Source organism: Prinia subflava, chromosome 9 (genome assembly GCF_021018805.1).
Source record: "Prinia subflava isolate CZ2003 ecotype Zambia chromosome 9, Cam_Psub_1.2, whole genome shotgun sequence".
Lineage (NCBI taxonomy): Eukaryota > Metazoa > Chordata > Aves > Passeriformes > Cisticolidae > Prinia > Prinia subflava.
This window is the reverse complement of record NC_086255.1, coordinates 33,441,197-33,458,721: the sequence shown is the minus strand read 5'-3', so window position 1 is coordinate 33,458,721 and position 17,525 is coordinate 33,441,197. Positions and strand designations below refer to the sequence as shown.

The 17,525-nt window shown below is 51.8% G+C and overlaps 1 protein-coding gene across 1 annotated transcript in view; it reads right to left on the bottom strand.

Annotated features, from left to right (window-relative positions):
• CDH23 (cadherin related 23) overlaps window positions 1-17,525 on the bottom strand; it is a 184,452-nt gene that overhangs the window by 128,100 nt on the left and 38,827 nt on the right. Inside the window, exons 4-6 of the mRNA XM_063406303.1 lie at window positions 16,795-16,937; window positions 13,904-13,951; window positions 13,633-13,725 (exon numbers count right to left, since the gene is read on the bottom strand). Of these exons, the coding sequence (XP_063262373.1) occupies window positions 13,633-13,725; window positions 13,904-13,951; window positions 16,795-16,937 (284 nt within the window). The remainder of the gene's footprint in view (window positions 1-13,632; window positions 13,726-13,903; window positions 13,952-16,794; window positions 16,938-17,525) is intronic.

Here is a 17,525-nt window from a genome sequence, read left to right as displayed (position 1 = left end):
GTCCAGAGCCTGCACTGAATAAAAGGCTGAGCTGCAGCAGACAGCGAGGAGCAACACCGTGTTTCACACACCACCTGCACCTCGGAGTGGGGCTGCAACACCAGACACGGTGATGAAGAACTGATGTGACACTCCTTCAGCAAACTCCTGTGTCCAGGAATGGTGTCCTGCTTCTTACAACAAAAGGACAGAAATCCTATAAACACATCTATCCTTTGCAGAACGTCTCTTGACACCAAATCCATGTGAATAACCTCTGCCCTTTGCCCACAAGAAGCTGGTGAAGCACCTGGTTCAAGCCCAAGGAGGGCTCCATGTCCCATTCCCCCTCTCCCCCAGTGTTGCAACCCCCTTTGTTCCTGGCCACACCATTTTCCAGAAGCAAGAGCACCCCAGAGGATCCAGCACTCCACCAAACAGATGGGGAGTCAGAGCAAAAAAGAGAAGAGCAACTTTTGCCAACTGTCTTTTTCCAAACTCGCAGAAAGGGAGGGAGAGAAGGGAGGGAGAGAACTTTTGCCTCCTTGGGAGGCAAAGCCTTCAAAAGTTAAATGTATCATGAAAAAGAAAACTTCTGTCACTGCTTAAAAAGGTTTTTGACAGGTCTTCATTTGTAACCCACAAACAAATGCAGTTTCTCATGCTCCACGGACTCTAATATCGCTTCAGAGCAGAACCTGAACCCAACTCTCCATTGAAAAGCTGGAGAAGCAACCACATTAAAACAGCTCTCTTCACTGCCTTTGGGCACACCAGAAATCTTTCATTCCAGGAGCTGCACCTAAAGTGCCTGGGAGCACAACCTGAGCAGGCAGAAACTGCTGCTCAGAGTCATTTCAATGGCTTTGGGTGGGCCAGTCGCAGTCCAGTCAAGCCTAACAAACAAGGCATTATTACACAAGGCAGTCAGAAAAAGTGCTTTGCCCTATTTAAGCAAGTTTCAGAAATCCCTTTCATGTCTGAGTTGATGAGAGAAACTGGTCATAACCCAACAATTCAGGCCCACATGGTCATTGTGTGCTGCCCAGGAAAAGGGGGCAGAAAGTAAAGGGAGAGTCATCCACCCACAGCAGGGTTAGGGATAGAGAAGAGAAATAAGAACACAGACCACCTCAAAAGGCAGAGGCAGTGGAACAGCCTGCCCAGAGAAGCTGTGGCTGCCCCTGGATCCCTGGAGGTGTCCAAGGCCAGGTTGGACAGGTGTGGAGCAACCTGGATAGTGGGAGGTGTCCCTGCCCATGGGAGGGGGTGGAACAAGATGAGCTTTAAGGTTCCTTCCAATCCAAACTATGAACATGTCCCCTGCCACAGCCTCTGCCCTCAATCTGAAACCTCAAAACCAGCCAAAAGAGCACTGATGACTGAGCAGCAGTCGCTGGCTGCCTGCTCTACATCCCAACATTCCTCCTTGCTCATCCATTTCAAAGTTCAGCCAGCACAAGCTACTTGCTCAGAGAGTTCCTTGTAAGACATTTGCAAACACAGGTGAGCCTGGAATTCCATATTTCATCCGTACGACATGAGCAGAGCATTTGCACCTCTTAATTTTGTGTTAATTTTGCCTCCTTGCTTTCTTTCTGCAGAGTTCCCAAGATTTTGTGTCAGCCACTAACTCATCCCTCATCCTGAGGGCTACAGAGCCCAGGTTTGTCACCAGCCAGAGGAATCCTCTAGAAAGAAAACCTGCAGGAGAGAGATAAGCAGCAGCTCCTCCACTCATCAAAATTCAGGGAAAAGACCAAAACAAATATTAATGAGAGGCACTTAACTGTGCCTGTTCAGCAATCAATAACAGAGGACAGGGTACACAGCTGGGCTGAGCATCTCACACCATTGCTGTGCTGGGGTCCAAACTGAGGGGGTCTTCTTCAATGCCCTCCTTGGGGCTGCACCAGCAGCTCTCCAAGCCCCTGTCCCCTTCCACAAACTCCCGGGACTAGAGAGACAAGGGATGGTGACTAAAACCTCATTTTTGTGTTTAATGATTACATCCACTCTTGACCAGCCACACTCCTCTTTCTGTTAAGACTTCTATTAATCTGCTTCTTCTGATCATTCCAAATTATCAGGCATTTGGCCATGCCAGTGAGTGCTCTGGAGCATCTGTGTGTGTGTGGCATTTTCCTAACGGAGCTGCCTGGTGGAGCTCTGAGTGGGGAAGGGGGACAGCCAAGGAGTGTGACCACAGAAGGACACACGGTGATGGCACCTGAGCTGCAGGGGCTGACTGGAGAGCAGACCAACACCTGCAAGGAAGGAGATTTGCAGCTCAGGAACCTCTGCACCTTTCTGTAAAAAAGAAAAACCTTCTTCTGCATCCCTCCCTGGAGTGGCTTCTCCTCTGCAGCTCTGGTTTAGCTGGGTGTTCAGTGCCCACCTCCTGCCCAGCGAGGGGTCCCAGCCCAGGGGGTGCACCCCACCTACTGCTCTTCCAGCAGGATTCCAGGCTGGCATTCCAGGGTGCTGGAGCGGCCCCGCCGGGCTGCGGGAGGAGAATGGCTTTCAGCTCAATTACCCTTCACATTCCGATTCCATCACGCTCCGCTGAGGCTCTTTAAGCAGATCCCCCCCACCCCAAATAAAGCCTGCCTGCCGCAGCCCAGCCTCAAGCTCGAACGTGCAGAAGGGAGGTGAGGCTCTGCTCTCCTGTCCCTGCTGCCTGCTTTTCCCAAAGCTCTCCTTGAGGTTGCCTTCTCCTCTCCTCACCCTCCACCATTTACGTGGCTCCTCTGTGCTCTCCTTCCAGCCTCTGCTTGCCTCTCCCAAGCCCAAAACACCAGACACGTGGGGATCAGGCTCCTTGGTGTTAGGTGCAAGCCTCTGGGCCGCCAAACTCCCCATCCAGCCCTCAGACACGGGGCCAGCACAGTGCAGATGCTGACACAACGATATAGAGGTGCTTCCCTAAGAAAAGAGGGTGGCGAAGCGCTCGCTGCTTCGTACCAATCCCTGACCCAGGGATTTTCTGACCCAGGGAGATTCAGGGTCATCTAAACCACATAGGCAGTGGAAATTGTTCCCCTTTCAGGGTTTCCATCCAGGTGAGGGTTTGCTACCTGCCAGAGGAGAGCTGCCCTCCTCCCAACACCGTCCAGGCACATCAACGGTGACACATGGGAGCACGGCAAGACGAGGAGGTGGTGATGAGGGACAGATGATGGAGCACACGCTCTGGAGGTGCAAGCTTGCTGAAAAAACTGCCCTCCACACAGGGCAGGGCAGCACGGTGCTGCTGCGTGTCCCTGAGAGCCGGGGATAAAGGCGAGGGGACGGGGTCCCCTGTGGAAACTCGAGCGCTGTTTGTTGTCTGCATCACGGGTGCAGCCTCGGATGTGTTCCAGGGACAGGAGCCAGGAGGGGGCTCAAGGATCCAGGGTTATTTACCAGATGGAAGGGGTGTTTCTGAGGGTCAAGGTCCAATAGGGATAGGGAAACGTGGTGCAGAGGGGTGGCCAGGAACCGGGGGGACTGATGGGGTCACAGGGGTTTGGGACTGTGGCCAAAATAACGCAGTGGGGTCCAAGGGAAGGGAGAACATTCTGGCAGGTGTGCATATATGGTAACAGGGTGACATAAACTGAACAAACCAATGAAAGAATGAAACCTAAGGAATATTAACATGTGGCTGCAAAGGCCCATGGGAGGGAGGTTTTGCTCTCCATGACCTCAAAGGGTGTCTTTCCCCTCCAGAGTTGAGGCATAGCTACCCTGGGGTAAGCCCCTGGGCCTCCTCAGGGCAGCTCTTGTGTTTGAGTCCCTCAGAAAGGAGGTTGCCAAGGGAAAGCCTTGCAGTGAAGCCCTGTGGGACACCAGGCTGGTGGTGATGCCTATCCCTGGAGGTGGATCCAGGCTCCCAGCAGGATCTTGCAGGTGTGCTCGGAGGCAATGCCATGACTGTGTCCCACAGGGCAGAGACAGCCCCACCTGCACAACTCCTGGCCTTTCTCCCCAGCACCCATTTCCCTGCTGACTGCAAGGACTGGGGTGAGATTTTTCTGCTGACTGCAAACACTGGGTGACCTGCAGTGCCACCCTCCTGGTGGGGCTCACACCAGCACAGCCTCTTGGCAGAATTTCTTTCCCCACAGGCGTGGAAAACACACAGGAGAACAAAGCATGCACCAGTCCTGCTGTTTCCCTCTCAGCCCCCTCAAAGGCAAGGCACGGGCAGCACATCCTGGAGCATTTTCTCCTGGGGGACTGGGGAATCTTCAAACACATCTGGCTGTGCATTTCCAGTGTCTTTAATAAAGGGCTTTCCCAAGCACTGGTGCAGCAGCTCCTGACCCAGGGAGATTTGGGGTCATCTAAATCACACAGTCAGTAAAAATTGCTCCCCTTTCAGGGTTTTCATCCAGCTCTGGTTATGGGAAGGAGCACGGGTAGATCCCTCTTTCTCCACAGCTTGGAAAACCACACTCTCAACTTACCTCTAAATAAAGATTTACTAATCAGGGAAAGATCATCTTCCACTGATGGTAATGAGTGGAGAAGTGCTAAAAAAGCATCCCTTGGATGAGCACACCAGCCTATCAGTTACAAACTCCTTTCTTCCCTCCTTAAACTCCGGTTTGAAGGTGGTGTTGGTGGCCATCCTGGCACAACCCGCTGGACTCCAGGTCAGGAGGTGCCTCCAAACACGTGTGAGTGACTGAGATTAATCACACACGGGCTGGCAGGAGGTGGCTGCCTTCACTCACACCTCCTCTTCTCCCTTCCCTCCTTCCCACCACCCTTTCCAGTTTGATCAACAATTGCAGGACAAGCCTAAGGAAGTAATGTACCACCACCATGAAAGTCAAGGCAAGGTTTGAAAAACAAGGGGCTTGTTGGTATAACCTGGGCTCAGAGCTGCCGCCAAACACACATCCCTGGCACCCCAGAAAAACTCCCTGAGCACACAGAATGAGCTCAGTCTCCTGGAAAAAGAGGGGCAAGCAACCATCATCCTACCCAAAGTGGCAGCCGTGACCACCTCTCATTTTCCACCCACACGGGGTTTGCATCCTGTCTCAGAAAAACAAATAAATGCGTTTCACAAATCTCCCGTAAAGCAAATCTCCAAAACTAAAAGCTCCCCATTTTTTTTCCTCCTTGAACCAAAATTGCCTTGAACCCTCTATTCACTTTCCCTGCTCTCTCCATTATTTGCAGTAACAAAATAAATCACCCACATTTTAAGTTCCCACAGCAATTAAAGGTTGAAATTAAGTAATGGCCCCTAATTTTGATTGAAACTTCTACTTAGATCAAATTCCCTTCATTTGTAATGAAAACAGTTTGAAACCGATACAGACAGTTCAGTTCACACATAAATATTTAAAAAACTTATAGAGAGGCTGATTTAGTCTATTATTTTACCACAAAGTTTGACCAGCAGTAGAAAGCTTATTATACATGACTGTCACTGACACATTACAAACTAATAAAACACAAAATGCAATTCTCAAGAAGAAATTGGAATGAATCTATTGCAAGAGCGATTTTTATGGTTCTTTTGAAATGCTATTTCTCCCCAGCTTTGCTGTCAAAATGGCAACATTTTCCCTAAATATTTCCATCTTAATTAAAAATGGTGTTTTTATCGAAAAAAGTGCCTCTTGTGCCAGCTGCAGCTTCACACTCCCATGCTGCACGGAGTGAGGATGTTAATCCCACCTCAGGGATCTGCTGCTGATCTTGGTTTCTGCAGGTGGAAAAGGGCCGGGACCCTAAAATTCCAGCGTCCCCCACACAGCACCTTTCAGCACAACCTCAATCATCCCTTAATTTAGGTGCTGTGACTAAAAAAAGGAGCCCAAACCCACAAACTGCATGATTACATGAGTAACAAGCGTTAAATGTATTTTCAGTGGTTTTTTTTTTTCTTCCTGGCACGGAGCAGTTGCCACTCACCACCTGAAGGAGCTAAAAACCATTCCCACATCCAGGCAGGGTCCTGCTGATGACTCTGGGGGTGAGGTTATGGAGAGGCAGGTAAACAAAACAGGGATGTGAGGGCAGAGCATGCAGCTTTTGCAGGCTGGCATGAGATAATAAGTTACATCGCAGGCTTCTGGGAGAAGATGGCAACCAGAGGAAAGGGAGATAAAACAAAACTAATTGGCAGCAGGTCACATTCACTCCCTCCTCACCCCTCTGCACAGAGCCCTTCCTCCCGCCGGGGACAGGAAGAGACCTTGAAGCCATCTGCTGCCCAGATGTGTAAGTGTAATTACACTGGAGGGGCTGGGCTGGAATGTCCCCTGGAAAAGAGACCTTCCAACCCTGAGCTGCTCCTGCAGCAGGAAATGCTGTGGGACCACAGGCCACTGTTTCTGCTCCGGAGGAACGTGCCTGGTCTGAGCAACCCAGAGCCAGCAGGATCCTGAGGAGCCACCATCACCTGGCACCAGCCATTCTCAGCTCAGACACTGCCCTGACCTCAAGGGTGACACTGGGACAGACCCACCACAGCTTTGAAATCAGCAGACACGTGCCCCCATACGAAGGAGCTCGGATGTTTTTCCTTTTTCCTGTTTCTTCCATGAGGAATGATTACTGATTTGTCCAGGCTACCTTCTCCCTCTTTGCCTGTGTTCTCCGCACTCAATGTTGCTGTACACTTTCCCTCCCTCTCCCTCAAGATAACTTCTTAATTTCCCAGCATGACAACTCCTCCATGGAGGCACCAAATTTCTTGCTTCCCCACACTGGCTCTGCTTTCTGGTCAAAACCTGCTGTTTTCCCTGTCCCCCTCGTCCTGCCCAGCACTACACTGGCCAGAGCAGCACAACTATTTCTAATTTTCAGGCTGCACCCCTCCTCCCCTCCCCTTGCTGCAGTACCCTTCCAGAAAGAGCCCAAGTTTTGCCTGGTGGAAATGACTGTTATCTCCAGGACACTTTACACATTACTTCCACGCCATTTGGGGTTTTCCGCCCCAGTGGTTTCTGTTGCATCTCTCATTTCGCTCCTCGGTCACGTGTATGAAAGGACTGAGGTCTCCTGTTCACTGGTGAATCCAGACAAGGGACAGGGGACACTTTCTTTCGCCCTAGGACGTCACTCAGGACCCTCTGGCGTCACAGCAAACGCTCCAGCAGTAACAACAAAAACCTCCACGCGGATGACCTTCGGAGAGAAGGACGTTCCAGGTCTGAGCATCTACTTGGTGACACCTTCCAAGGAAAAAGCTGTTTAGAATGAGTGTGGGGAGGCCCTGGCACAGGTTGCCCAGGAAAGCTGTGGCTGCCCCATCCCTGGAAGTGCCCAAGACCAGGCTGGAGCAGCCTGGGATAGTGGAACTTGTCCTTGCTCATGGCAGGGGGATGGACTAAATGACCTTTAAACATCCTTTCCAACCCAAACCATTCTAGGATTCTGACATCTACAATGCAAACCCCAGCCCCATGTTTTACTCCATGCACTGCAGTCTGTCTCATTTAAATTCTTTTCTCCAGTCCTGGTGGAAGAAAAGCAGGGAGAAGATGACAGCTGGTGCCTGCTGTGCTTCCAAGCTCTTGCCTGAAGACACCGCCAGCATCCCAAAGCCAGAAGGAAAGCCCAGGACAGGGACTGCACTTCCCAGCCCGTTTATGTTTTGCTTGCACACAGAAAGCAACAATAAAGGCGACTCAAACTGAGGATGTCCAGGAAGTTTGGGAAGCGTTTCACCTGCTGCAGATCATCGCCTGTGCGACAGAGACCCTCTTGCTACAGTCAACACCAGTCAGATCCCCATTTCCACAGGCACTGGAGGTGAGAGATCACCAGCACTGGGCATGTCAATGGGATGCCAGGATGGAGGGGAGATGGAAGTGCTTGATCCACCCAGGAAGGAGAACCAGATTTTCTGTCCAACAGTGCTTCATGAACACGGCTTCAACAGCTCCCTAAATTGCTTGCTGCCTTTCCAGGAATTTTTAAAAACAAACAACAAAAAAAATCCCACAATGAATAAATAAATTTTAAAAGCTGCACCTGATTTGCTGGGGAGAAGTTCAAGACACTTGCAAATTTTGCACGCTCAAAGGCAGCGGAAGGAAGGGATGATCCGGGGATAAGTTGTTCACTGTAAATTATTTCTAAACTCCACATGGAAACGTAAGGATAAGGAGAGACAGAAAACAATGAGTGAAGAAAAAAAACCCAAGAAACAAGGAAGGAAAGCAGCCAGCAATGATTACACACAATTCTTGCAATATAGTGGAACATCTTCCTTATCAGCTCTGTTATCACCTCCACTGTAAAGGCTCTTTATTTGAAGGAGAGGAGAAAAAAAGCCCCAGAAGGTGTCTGGGAGCGTGCAAGGGGCTGGCTGATGCAGCTGAGGGGGAGCTCAGCTCGTGGCAGCTGCTTCGTATGCGCAGCATCGGGCCTCGAGCCACGGCAATAGAATTATACGAGCCCCCAAAGACTCTCAGGCAGGATGGCAGGGAAGCTGATGTAATTACTGACATTATTACCCTTAAAGCAAAATAATAATTTTAATTACAGCAAGGGCTTTTGGGCCTTTCCCTGCTCCTCCCTGCCCCTGCCCACTGTGTAGCATGGCCTGGTTCCAGGCTCTGCGATGGGACGGGGCAGTGATGCTCCCCTCCTTCCTCTCCTCCTTCCCCTGCCAAATACTTTTCTGCACAATTAAGAAAAGGACATCATAAAAGCCACGAATTCAGCTACACCCCCATATTAGGGATGGAAATGGTGCCCAGCAGCTTGTGAAGGCTCAGTCCCAAAGGCTGCTCCCTGAGCAGAAGGGACTGCTGCTGATGGCCAGTGCCCGCCTGTCTCACAATTAAATAAATTGGCAAATCAGGGCTAAGCTCAGGAGATAAGACACCTGCAAGCTGGACTGTGGTCGTCTCAACTCTGCTTTGTGCAGACCAGAAGCTTTCCTTTCCCACAGCCCTGCTTGCTCGAATTCAGGACGAGACAAGCCCATTCCCAAGGCAGAGGGCTGTGGTTACACATTTGAAAGCAGAGCTCTAATTCTTGTGTCCTTGTGAAGTTGCAGGTACTTCTCTTGTGGTGCAGCTGAGATTTCATGAATGACTGAGGTGCTGAATTGCAATCTCTGGCCCAGTGCTGAGCTTTTTGCTGGAAGATCATAGGATCATGGAATGGTTTGGGTTGGAAGGTACATTAAAGACCATCTAGTTCCAACCCCCTGCCACAGACACCTTCCACTAGACCAGGTTACTCAGAGCCCCATCCAACCCTGTCCCTGAACACTTCCAGGGATGGGGATGTGTAACCCCAAGATGTAACACACATCACTTCGTAAATCACTCAGTGTGTCATAAATGTAACAGGAGCAATGAGGTGGGGGAGAGCACAAAAGGAGAGAAAACTCCGATGGAAACTCCCGAGGGAGCATTCAGCAAAGAAACCAACAATTAAATGACCTTTCTGCCAGCATGTCAAAACTGCTGATGCTCCAAGGCCATGGATGGGTTGCACTTGATTGGCAAGCTCAGGATGTTTGGGGCTTATAGGAGAAAACAGCTTTTCCCAAGGAGGTACTAGACTTAAAGTTAGTTTTAGTTAGTTAGTTAGTATTAATTGTACTCATAGTACATCTTAGGTTGGAAAGTCCTCTAGGATCGAGTCCAACCACTCCCCCAGCACCGTCAAGGCCACACTAACCCATGTCCCCAGGGGACACATCCTCTCCAGGGATGGTGACTCCACCACTGCCTCAGGAGTTAAAGGCAAATGGCAAGTTGTGTGGAAGCCCCAGGAGCTTTCCTGCCTGGGCCTGGGACAGAAAGCCAGAGGGCACCCAGGGGGAAGAGTCCACCCTGACGTCCCCATCACACCAGTCACCACAAACAGGGGCTTGGCTCCACTCCACCTGCTTGCTTCACCTAAAAGCATTGAAATCTGACAATCCAGGAACTCTGAGTTCCCTACGGATCCAGCCAAATGGAAAAAAAGATTAGATAAAGCAGATTGGACCTGCCAGAAACTGAGGCATGGCCACAACAGCCTGCCACAGGCTCGGCAATAGATCTCTCCTTGTTTAAAAGCCAAAACCCTGAGACTCCCAGAAATGCGGTGCCTTGGGGTTGGGTGAGGGGGGTAGAAAAGAGGCTGCGAGCAGGAGATGAAGTGCAAGGGATGCATCCAAGAGGAGAACAAACCCTGAAGGTCAGAGTAGCATGCACATGAGCAGCTAACTAATGTACTACAGCAGCACCGCGGGGCACAGCCACGGGCACGCACGTCCTCGCAAACTGGAACGCCATAAAAGTCTATTACAGCAAATCAAACAGCAGCCAGCATGACAGCCATTAGCCTGAAATGAATACACGGGAACTTAATGAGCTCTGTCGAGGCCAGCTTGGTGAATTAAGTCGCCAATTCTAGCAGGATTCCCCTTTTCTTTGCAGACTCGAGCGCGCCCGCCCCGCCTCGCTGCCTTTTGATAAGCGGAGCACGGCGCGCCCTTGCCCAGACGGGACGGACGATTACGCTGGAGCAATGTCCCTCTGCCGGCCCCCCGGCGGCTGTTCCAGGGATGAGATTAGCACACAGCAAGCACTGAGGATCGGTGCCACTCCAGCAGTCCCTGCCTGGGCATTTGGAGCCGCTGTGCTGCCTCCTCTCCGTCCCTCCGCACACCACAGAGCGATCGCACTCTGCAGCCCGTGCCCAAATAAATTCCCATTCTCACACCAAGCGGACCACGTAAAACACCAGGACGGGTATTTAGAGGCAGTATTGTTTTTAAAGGTCAGTTTACTTCATGTTCCATTTATTTATGCACACTCTTCTTTTGACTTTCCAAGTGCCACACAATAGCGGCGAGGTTTAAATAGCCTTTCGGTTGCTGCTCCATTAGCTACGACAACTGCAAATCGATACATCCATTTATCTCAAAATTAAAAAGAGAAAAACCCTCATTAGCTGCCAAATCTGCACAGAGCCAGTCTATTGAAAACCACACTAGCCTCTTCTCTTTCTCCAAGCTCCAGCCCTCTTGTTCATTATCCACAGGCCCTTCAATTCGGGCCGGGTGCTCTCTGAGGTGGATTTTGGTACCTGTGTCCTTGCTGCTCACCCTCAAGCTGTCTGGAGCATGGGGTGAACTGTCATCCCTCAGCATGGCTGGCTCCCCAGCCTCAGCTGCTCCCTACGTGTCCCCCATCACTTTTCCATGCCACATCACCTCCAGCTTTGAGTAGTCACGGACAAGCAACAAGGAAAGCTCACAGCTCAGCACAGGACTCAAAGCCAAATGCACATCTCCTCCTTGGGAACTGTGCTACCACACACAGAAGAAGTTTACACCTCCCACAGCCTGCAGCCCTCAGAGGGTCCTCCTGAGGTGGTGGGACCCCATCCCCTGCTCTCACAGTGCCTGGCAAAGCCAGGCCCTCTCTCCCTGGCTAAAGAACAGGATGCTGGCGGAGCCTTTGTGGCTCATTACCTCTGCTTGGTGCCCTTGGTTAAAGATCACGGGTACAAAGTGGAAGCTGGCACACGCTGCCCTGTAATTAGATTGGGCCAACCTCCAGAGGAGCACAGCTCCCAAGGCCAGGAGCGGGGTGGCTGCACGGGGGGAACACCGGGCGTGCTGTGCCCCAAACAGCCAGGCAGCGCTGGAAACCCCTCCCAGCCTCACAGCAGAACCCCTGCTCAGGTACAGAGCACTGTGATACGGCACAGGGGGGCTCTAAGGTTCAGCCTCTTCTTTTGTGTGTATATATTTTTTTTTTCTTTTTTTCTTTTTTTTTTTTTTTTTTTTCCCAGATCGCCTGCCTGCAGTTCCCTTTTCTCAGCCAGCCCTAATTTTATGTGAGGGCATGGAGCAATAGGACACAGGAGAATGGCCTTCAGCTGCAAGAGAGGAGGTTTGAATTAGATTTTGGGAAGAAATTCTTCCCTTTGAGGGTGGGGAGTCCCTGGCACAGGTTGCCCAGAGAACCTATCCCTGGAATTGTCCAAGGCCAGGCTGGAGCCACCAGTGGAATGTGTCCCTGCCCATGGCAGCAGCTGCACTAGAGGAGCTTTAGGGTCCCTTACAATCCAAACCATTCTGTGACTCTAAGGTTCTGTGATTCCAAAGCAGGACCTTTGCCCTCCCTGCTCCCCAGGCTGGGCACAAGCTAAGGATGGAAATGGGGAAAGCTCAAGTTTTGCAATATTGGCTCTCAGGACAGAAGCCATCAGCAAGGAGAGATGTGGCACAGATACTCCAGGTATATTAAAAAACTGGTGCTTAACACAGCCCTGATTCCCAGGAGTCACAGACTCTTCACATGAAGGGCAGGTAACAGCAACACCAAAAATCCGAGGGCAGGGCAGAGGAGCCTGTTCTCCTCGCACCCTCCTGCCATTCCTTTTGCTCTGCAGACCTCTGCAGGCAGAGCATGGCTGGGAGGAGCAGCAGCAAGGCTCGACAGAGGCCGAGCAAAGGAGGAGCAGGGGGCACCTGGTGCTGGTTTTGCTGAGCCATTTCTCCACCCATGGTGCTCTAAGGAGTAGCAGGAGTGCCTCTGACCCAGTGCCACTCTCACGGGGAGGTTTCAGGTGACTTGGTGCAAAGATGAGACTCCGGCTCCCGGCTCATACATCACAAGCAGCTCTAATGAAGAAACCTCATCCTGGCAGCAGAAGGACAGGGAGGGATCAAAGCCCAGCGCGGCAGGGCAGCAGCAGCAGGAATATTAAATACACCCCGGTAACACAATCGTTTGCACCTCTCAGTTACCAAAGCTGCTTCATTTCACACACACGGTGCACATGGACCCCACCCACAGCCCGAGGAGGGACTGAGAAAAACTGCCCTGGCACCGTGGTGCAAAAAGAGGAGGTTTCCTCCACTGGACGAGGTCAGATGCTCTGCTAACGCCCTGTTGCAAATGGAATATCCTCACCTTCTCTGCCTGGTACCAGAAGCCATAGTTTTAAAGCCTAAATTCACATCAGACCTGTAAATTCCTGGCCAGATCAGGCTGCAGGTGCAGAAGCTGTCCCTGATGGATGAGGAGATGTCACCTTCCTTGCAGTGGCCAGCACAGAGAGCAGCAGAAGGTTGTGGAAACTCTGTCCTTGGGGATATTCAACACTTGGCTGGATAAAGCCCTGAGCAATCTGACCTAGCATGGAAATTCTCACTGGATTAGTGGGAGCTCGAGCCAATGATCTCCTGTGGCCCCTTCCCACCTGTTTTATTCCAGGGATATTATGGGATGAGTCCTGCTATGGAGGTGTTAAAGGAAATCACCAGCCAGGGCAGAAGTCTTTGGGCAGTGCTCTGCCAGAATTCAGGCATTTGGAGGAATATTTGGCCCTGCCTCAGGTTACCTCTGTGACAAGAGCTGTGCATCCCCCCCAGCTCCAAGGAAGAGAACAAGACACTGATCCTCATTTACACTCATTTGCAAACCTCCCATTTGTCATGGGAAAGATGCCACCAAAGCACCACGTGTCCTCTTCCACCTCCTTCCCCCAACACCCAAAACACTTCGCTTCTGCCCATTTTTCACGCAGTAACTTACAGAAGTTTCATACCCCCGACAACCTTGTAAGGGTCCAGGGCAAGAGGACAGCCCTGCACCTTGGTGGCCAGCCCCGTGGTGGCAACCAGAGAGCACGGGTGGCCACTGAGGGAAGAGGCAGAAGCCAGGCAGAGCTGCTCCCTACCTCGGGGATGCGGACGCTGTAGGGCTGGTTGTGGAACTGCGGGGCGTTGTCATTCACGTCTCCCACCTGGATGTTGACTGTCCCTTTGATCACCTGTGGAGCCAAGGACAACAGCAGGGATTCAGGGCCTAAAGCCAGCCTGTGGCTGTGTCTGTGGGCTTTGGGCCAAGGGGTGACCCCTCTCCCCCAGGACAGAAGGGCCCGCAGTGACCCACACCCCCTGCTCCCCTCCGCCCGTGCCGCAGACCGTGAAATGAGAAGTCACACTCACCCCTTGGCTGTCACTGACAGAAAACTCAACCGTGAATTCTGACTTAGTCTGAAAGGGAAAGAGAAGAAAAAAAACCCTATAATTAAAGATGCTGTGGCTTTTATCTGCAGATGGCAGGCTGGGGACTTTTAGCCAATGTTATTACACGCAAAACGCTTTCAGGACTTTGCAGAGGAGGAGAGGTGCTTGAGTGCCATTACCTGCACTGGGCAGAAACCCTGGGGAATCTGAATGCCAGCAGGGCTCTTGTGTATCCCACAGGCAGGGGAGATGCCCTGCCCTGGGTCAGGAGGATGCAGAGCTGAGGAACTGATCCCTGTTTGGCAGCTGGGCACTTAAAACACGGGAAGGTTTATGACTCGTGGCAATGCAACACAGTCTCAGTGAGGACCTCCAAGTCCTGCTGCTGCTTTCCCAACTTACCTGTCACACAGCTGGGAACCCTGGGACCAGCCTAGGTACTGAGAACTGGCTGAAATTCCATGAAAATACCCACACAGTTCTCTCTGTTCCTTATTGCTTTAACTAAATTAACAGCTTGTAATAGGAATCTATTCAAGTCACTGATGCTGAGGTGACCAACAAGTGGGAAAGAGTGAATTTTTTGGGGATCAGGGCAGGGAGATATTGCCAGTGAAGGCAGACCTTCTCTTCCTGACCCTTTTCTTTCCACCAGCAATCATTTTGCTCCTATTTTACTGAAGAATGGTGTAAAGATGGACAGCAGGACTCGGGCCACCACATCTGTCTGGTACCTGCCCGCCAGCTGGTGCCTTTTGCTCCCCTCCAGTCCTGGCTATCCCTTCCCACCTCTGGTGTCCTTGCCCTGCCTGAGCTGCTGGAGCACAGCAGCTCGATGTTCCCAAAGCATCAGGCAGGAAAGGCTGGAAAAGCCAGCCTGAGATGGCTGCCCGTGCCACAGCTCTGGTTGATTTATTCCTAACGAGATGGGCTCAGGGACAGGCAGCAGCCAGCAGCGCCCGGAGCAGGGGCTCTGCTTGCACCACAGTCAAAGTTCTTCTTGGAGAAGGGCTTGGGGAACAGCTCCCCACAGCGTGCACCCCTCCTGCTCCCACATTTCCATCCAAACAGCCGGGAAGTGCAGGCAGGGAAAGCCCTTTCTGACTCCTGCCTGGGGCAATGCTGGTAGGCAGAGGGAAGAGCTGAAATCCCGAGGGAGGAGATACTTTGCTCCCTGTGCCATCCCACCCTGCTGCCTTTCAACCCTCTTTTCCCCCTACTCATCCACGAAGGACAACGCAATAGGGAAGAAAGGAAAAACAGGAGATAAGAAGTTACCTGTTGAGCATTTAAATTTTAAAAACTCAATAAAATAATCAGAGAAAGCTTCCACATACAAACTGCTGTCTCTAAAATTATTTTAACACAATTCTTTAGCCTCCGGGTCTGCCATTTTTAAAAAAATCTGCTTTCCTTCTAATCTTCCAAGGAGTAAAAAAATCCTTCAAAATTCATTTTGCCTCTATACATTTGCTCCTTCCTCTTTTTCCCTATTTTATCTTTTCCTGCATCATTTACCTTACTATGACTCCTCCTTTCTTTCTCCTCCACTGTACAAGAATTTACCTCTTCCTTTTCTCTTCCCACTTCTCCCGATTGCCTTTCTCTCCCCTGACTTCTTGAACACTTGCATTCAGGCCAGTGTTCTCTGCTCCCAACCCTCTGCCCATCTCCATCCCTTTCCTGTGGCTGCTTCCTCCACCATAAATTGCCATTTACTCCTCTCTCACGTCCCTGACACCTTTCCCAATCCATTCCCAGCACTGGTCTGCCTTCATTGTCTCCCATGGCTTGGAGCCCCTGGGATCAGCTGAGCCCATCCACACATCCAAGCCCTGCCCAGCTCCTTCCCTTCCCACCCTCCACACCACAAGACACCTAAAACCTACTGATCACCTTCCTGGGCTTCAGGCTGGCATGGGAAGTATTGGGAAGCAGGAGGCATTTGGATGAGGGAAGATTTATGACTCACGCCAGCAGCTGCTGGCACGGGGAGGCGGAGGGGAGAGGGGTGAAGAAAAGCACTTTATTTTCCCAAAGTCTCGCTCTTAACACTGTGAAATTGGGTTTGGCCTTCCCCCCAGCCCCAGCCTGAGCTGCATCCAGCACCCTGCTCCTCTGCATCCCAACGCCTGGCTGGCTCCGACAGGGAACGCCGGAGGTGTGTTAATGGGTTTGATCCTCCCAATGCTGCTGCTGGCCAAGGCAGCACTAAACACAGGCAGCAGAAGCAGAGGGGAAGTTAAGCACCTTGCCCAAATCACATCCCATTTTCCCAGTCTTCCCGCTATCCCTTCCTCCCTGCACCGGGAATGCAGCAAGGGCCAAGGTTTTAGCAAAGCAGGCACCTGGATGGGATTCCAGCCCTGCACACCAAAGCTGCCATTGAAAATAGGAGGGGTGAAACGGCTTTGAGGCAAGAATTTTGCCAAATTTAGCAGCCTGAATCCACAAGAGGATGAAAAGTCTTGATGAGATTGAATAAGCAGGGATACCTCACATCTCTCGACATGCTGTTCTAAATAGTAAAGGATTTAATTGGCATAGAGATTTAAAGAGGAAGCCTGTATATTTCCCTGACTGTGTGAGCAGCCTGGCTCCTTGGTGGATAATCGCCACCTACTAATTCCTTTACTTCCAGACCCACAGGTGTTATTCCAGCATCCAGGAAAACAAACCAGTCAGATCAAGCCAGAGCACGCTGTGCATTGCCCATGTCCCCACGGAACTGGAGACAGTGACAGGGTGCCCAGGGAACCTGGACACACCCAGATTCCCAACTCCACCAGGGAGCAACACCCATCCCAGCTCTCACAGAGGATGGAGAGCCACCACTGATGTGAACAGAGGTGGCTTTTCCCCAGCTTTACCTCTCTGTCCAGGGGCTGCCTGAGCCACACGACGCCGGTGACGCTCTCCACGGCGAAGAACCGACTGGCCTCCTCCCCGACCACCCCGAAGACCAGAGGGTCATTGTCCAGGTCCCGGGCCAGCAGCTGAGTCACTGAGGAACCTGGGGGGCACAGGGAGGAAAGAAACCCTGAGCAAAACGAGGCAGAGGAGAAGAAATCCTGAAAACATGCAGCTTGAGAGGTCTGTGGAAGACCTGGAATCATGCCCACGGTGCTCCAGTGCCTCAGGGGCAGTCGCGCTGTGCGAGGTCTGGCTGCTGTCTGGCACAGATGGACTGAACCACAGATCCTCTCCTTCCTTGCCTTTGTCGAAAGAGAAAGGCAGCCTGGTTCAGCCCTGGCACTAGACAGAGGATCCCACGGCTCCCTGGGTAAGCACTGACCAGCCTCCCTCACACCCTTCCTGCCAAGGGGCACCACCAGCAGCTGCAACAGCAACAGCAGGGACAGAGACAGCCACCACCCCTGGAGCCTCCCTTCAGTGCCACGAGAACCTCCTCAGATCGTTCTGGGCCCCTCCACGACACCCCTGTGCTCTCCCACAGCCTGCCAGGGCTGCCTGCCTGCTGTCCCACCCAGCTGCTCTCCCAGCAGGACGGGGAGAAAACAGCAGGAAAAAAACGCTGCTGGATGGAGACAAGGGTGGGAGATTCCCTAGGCTGCCTGGCCTCGAGGATGGGGGGATAAGG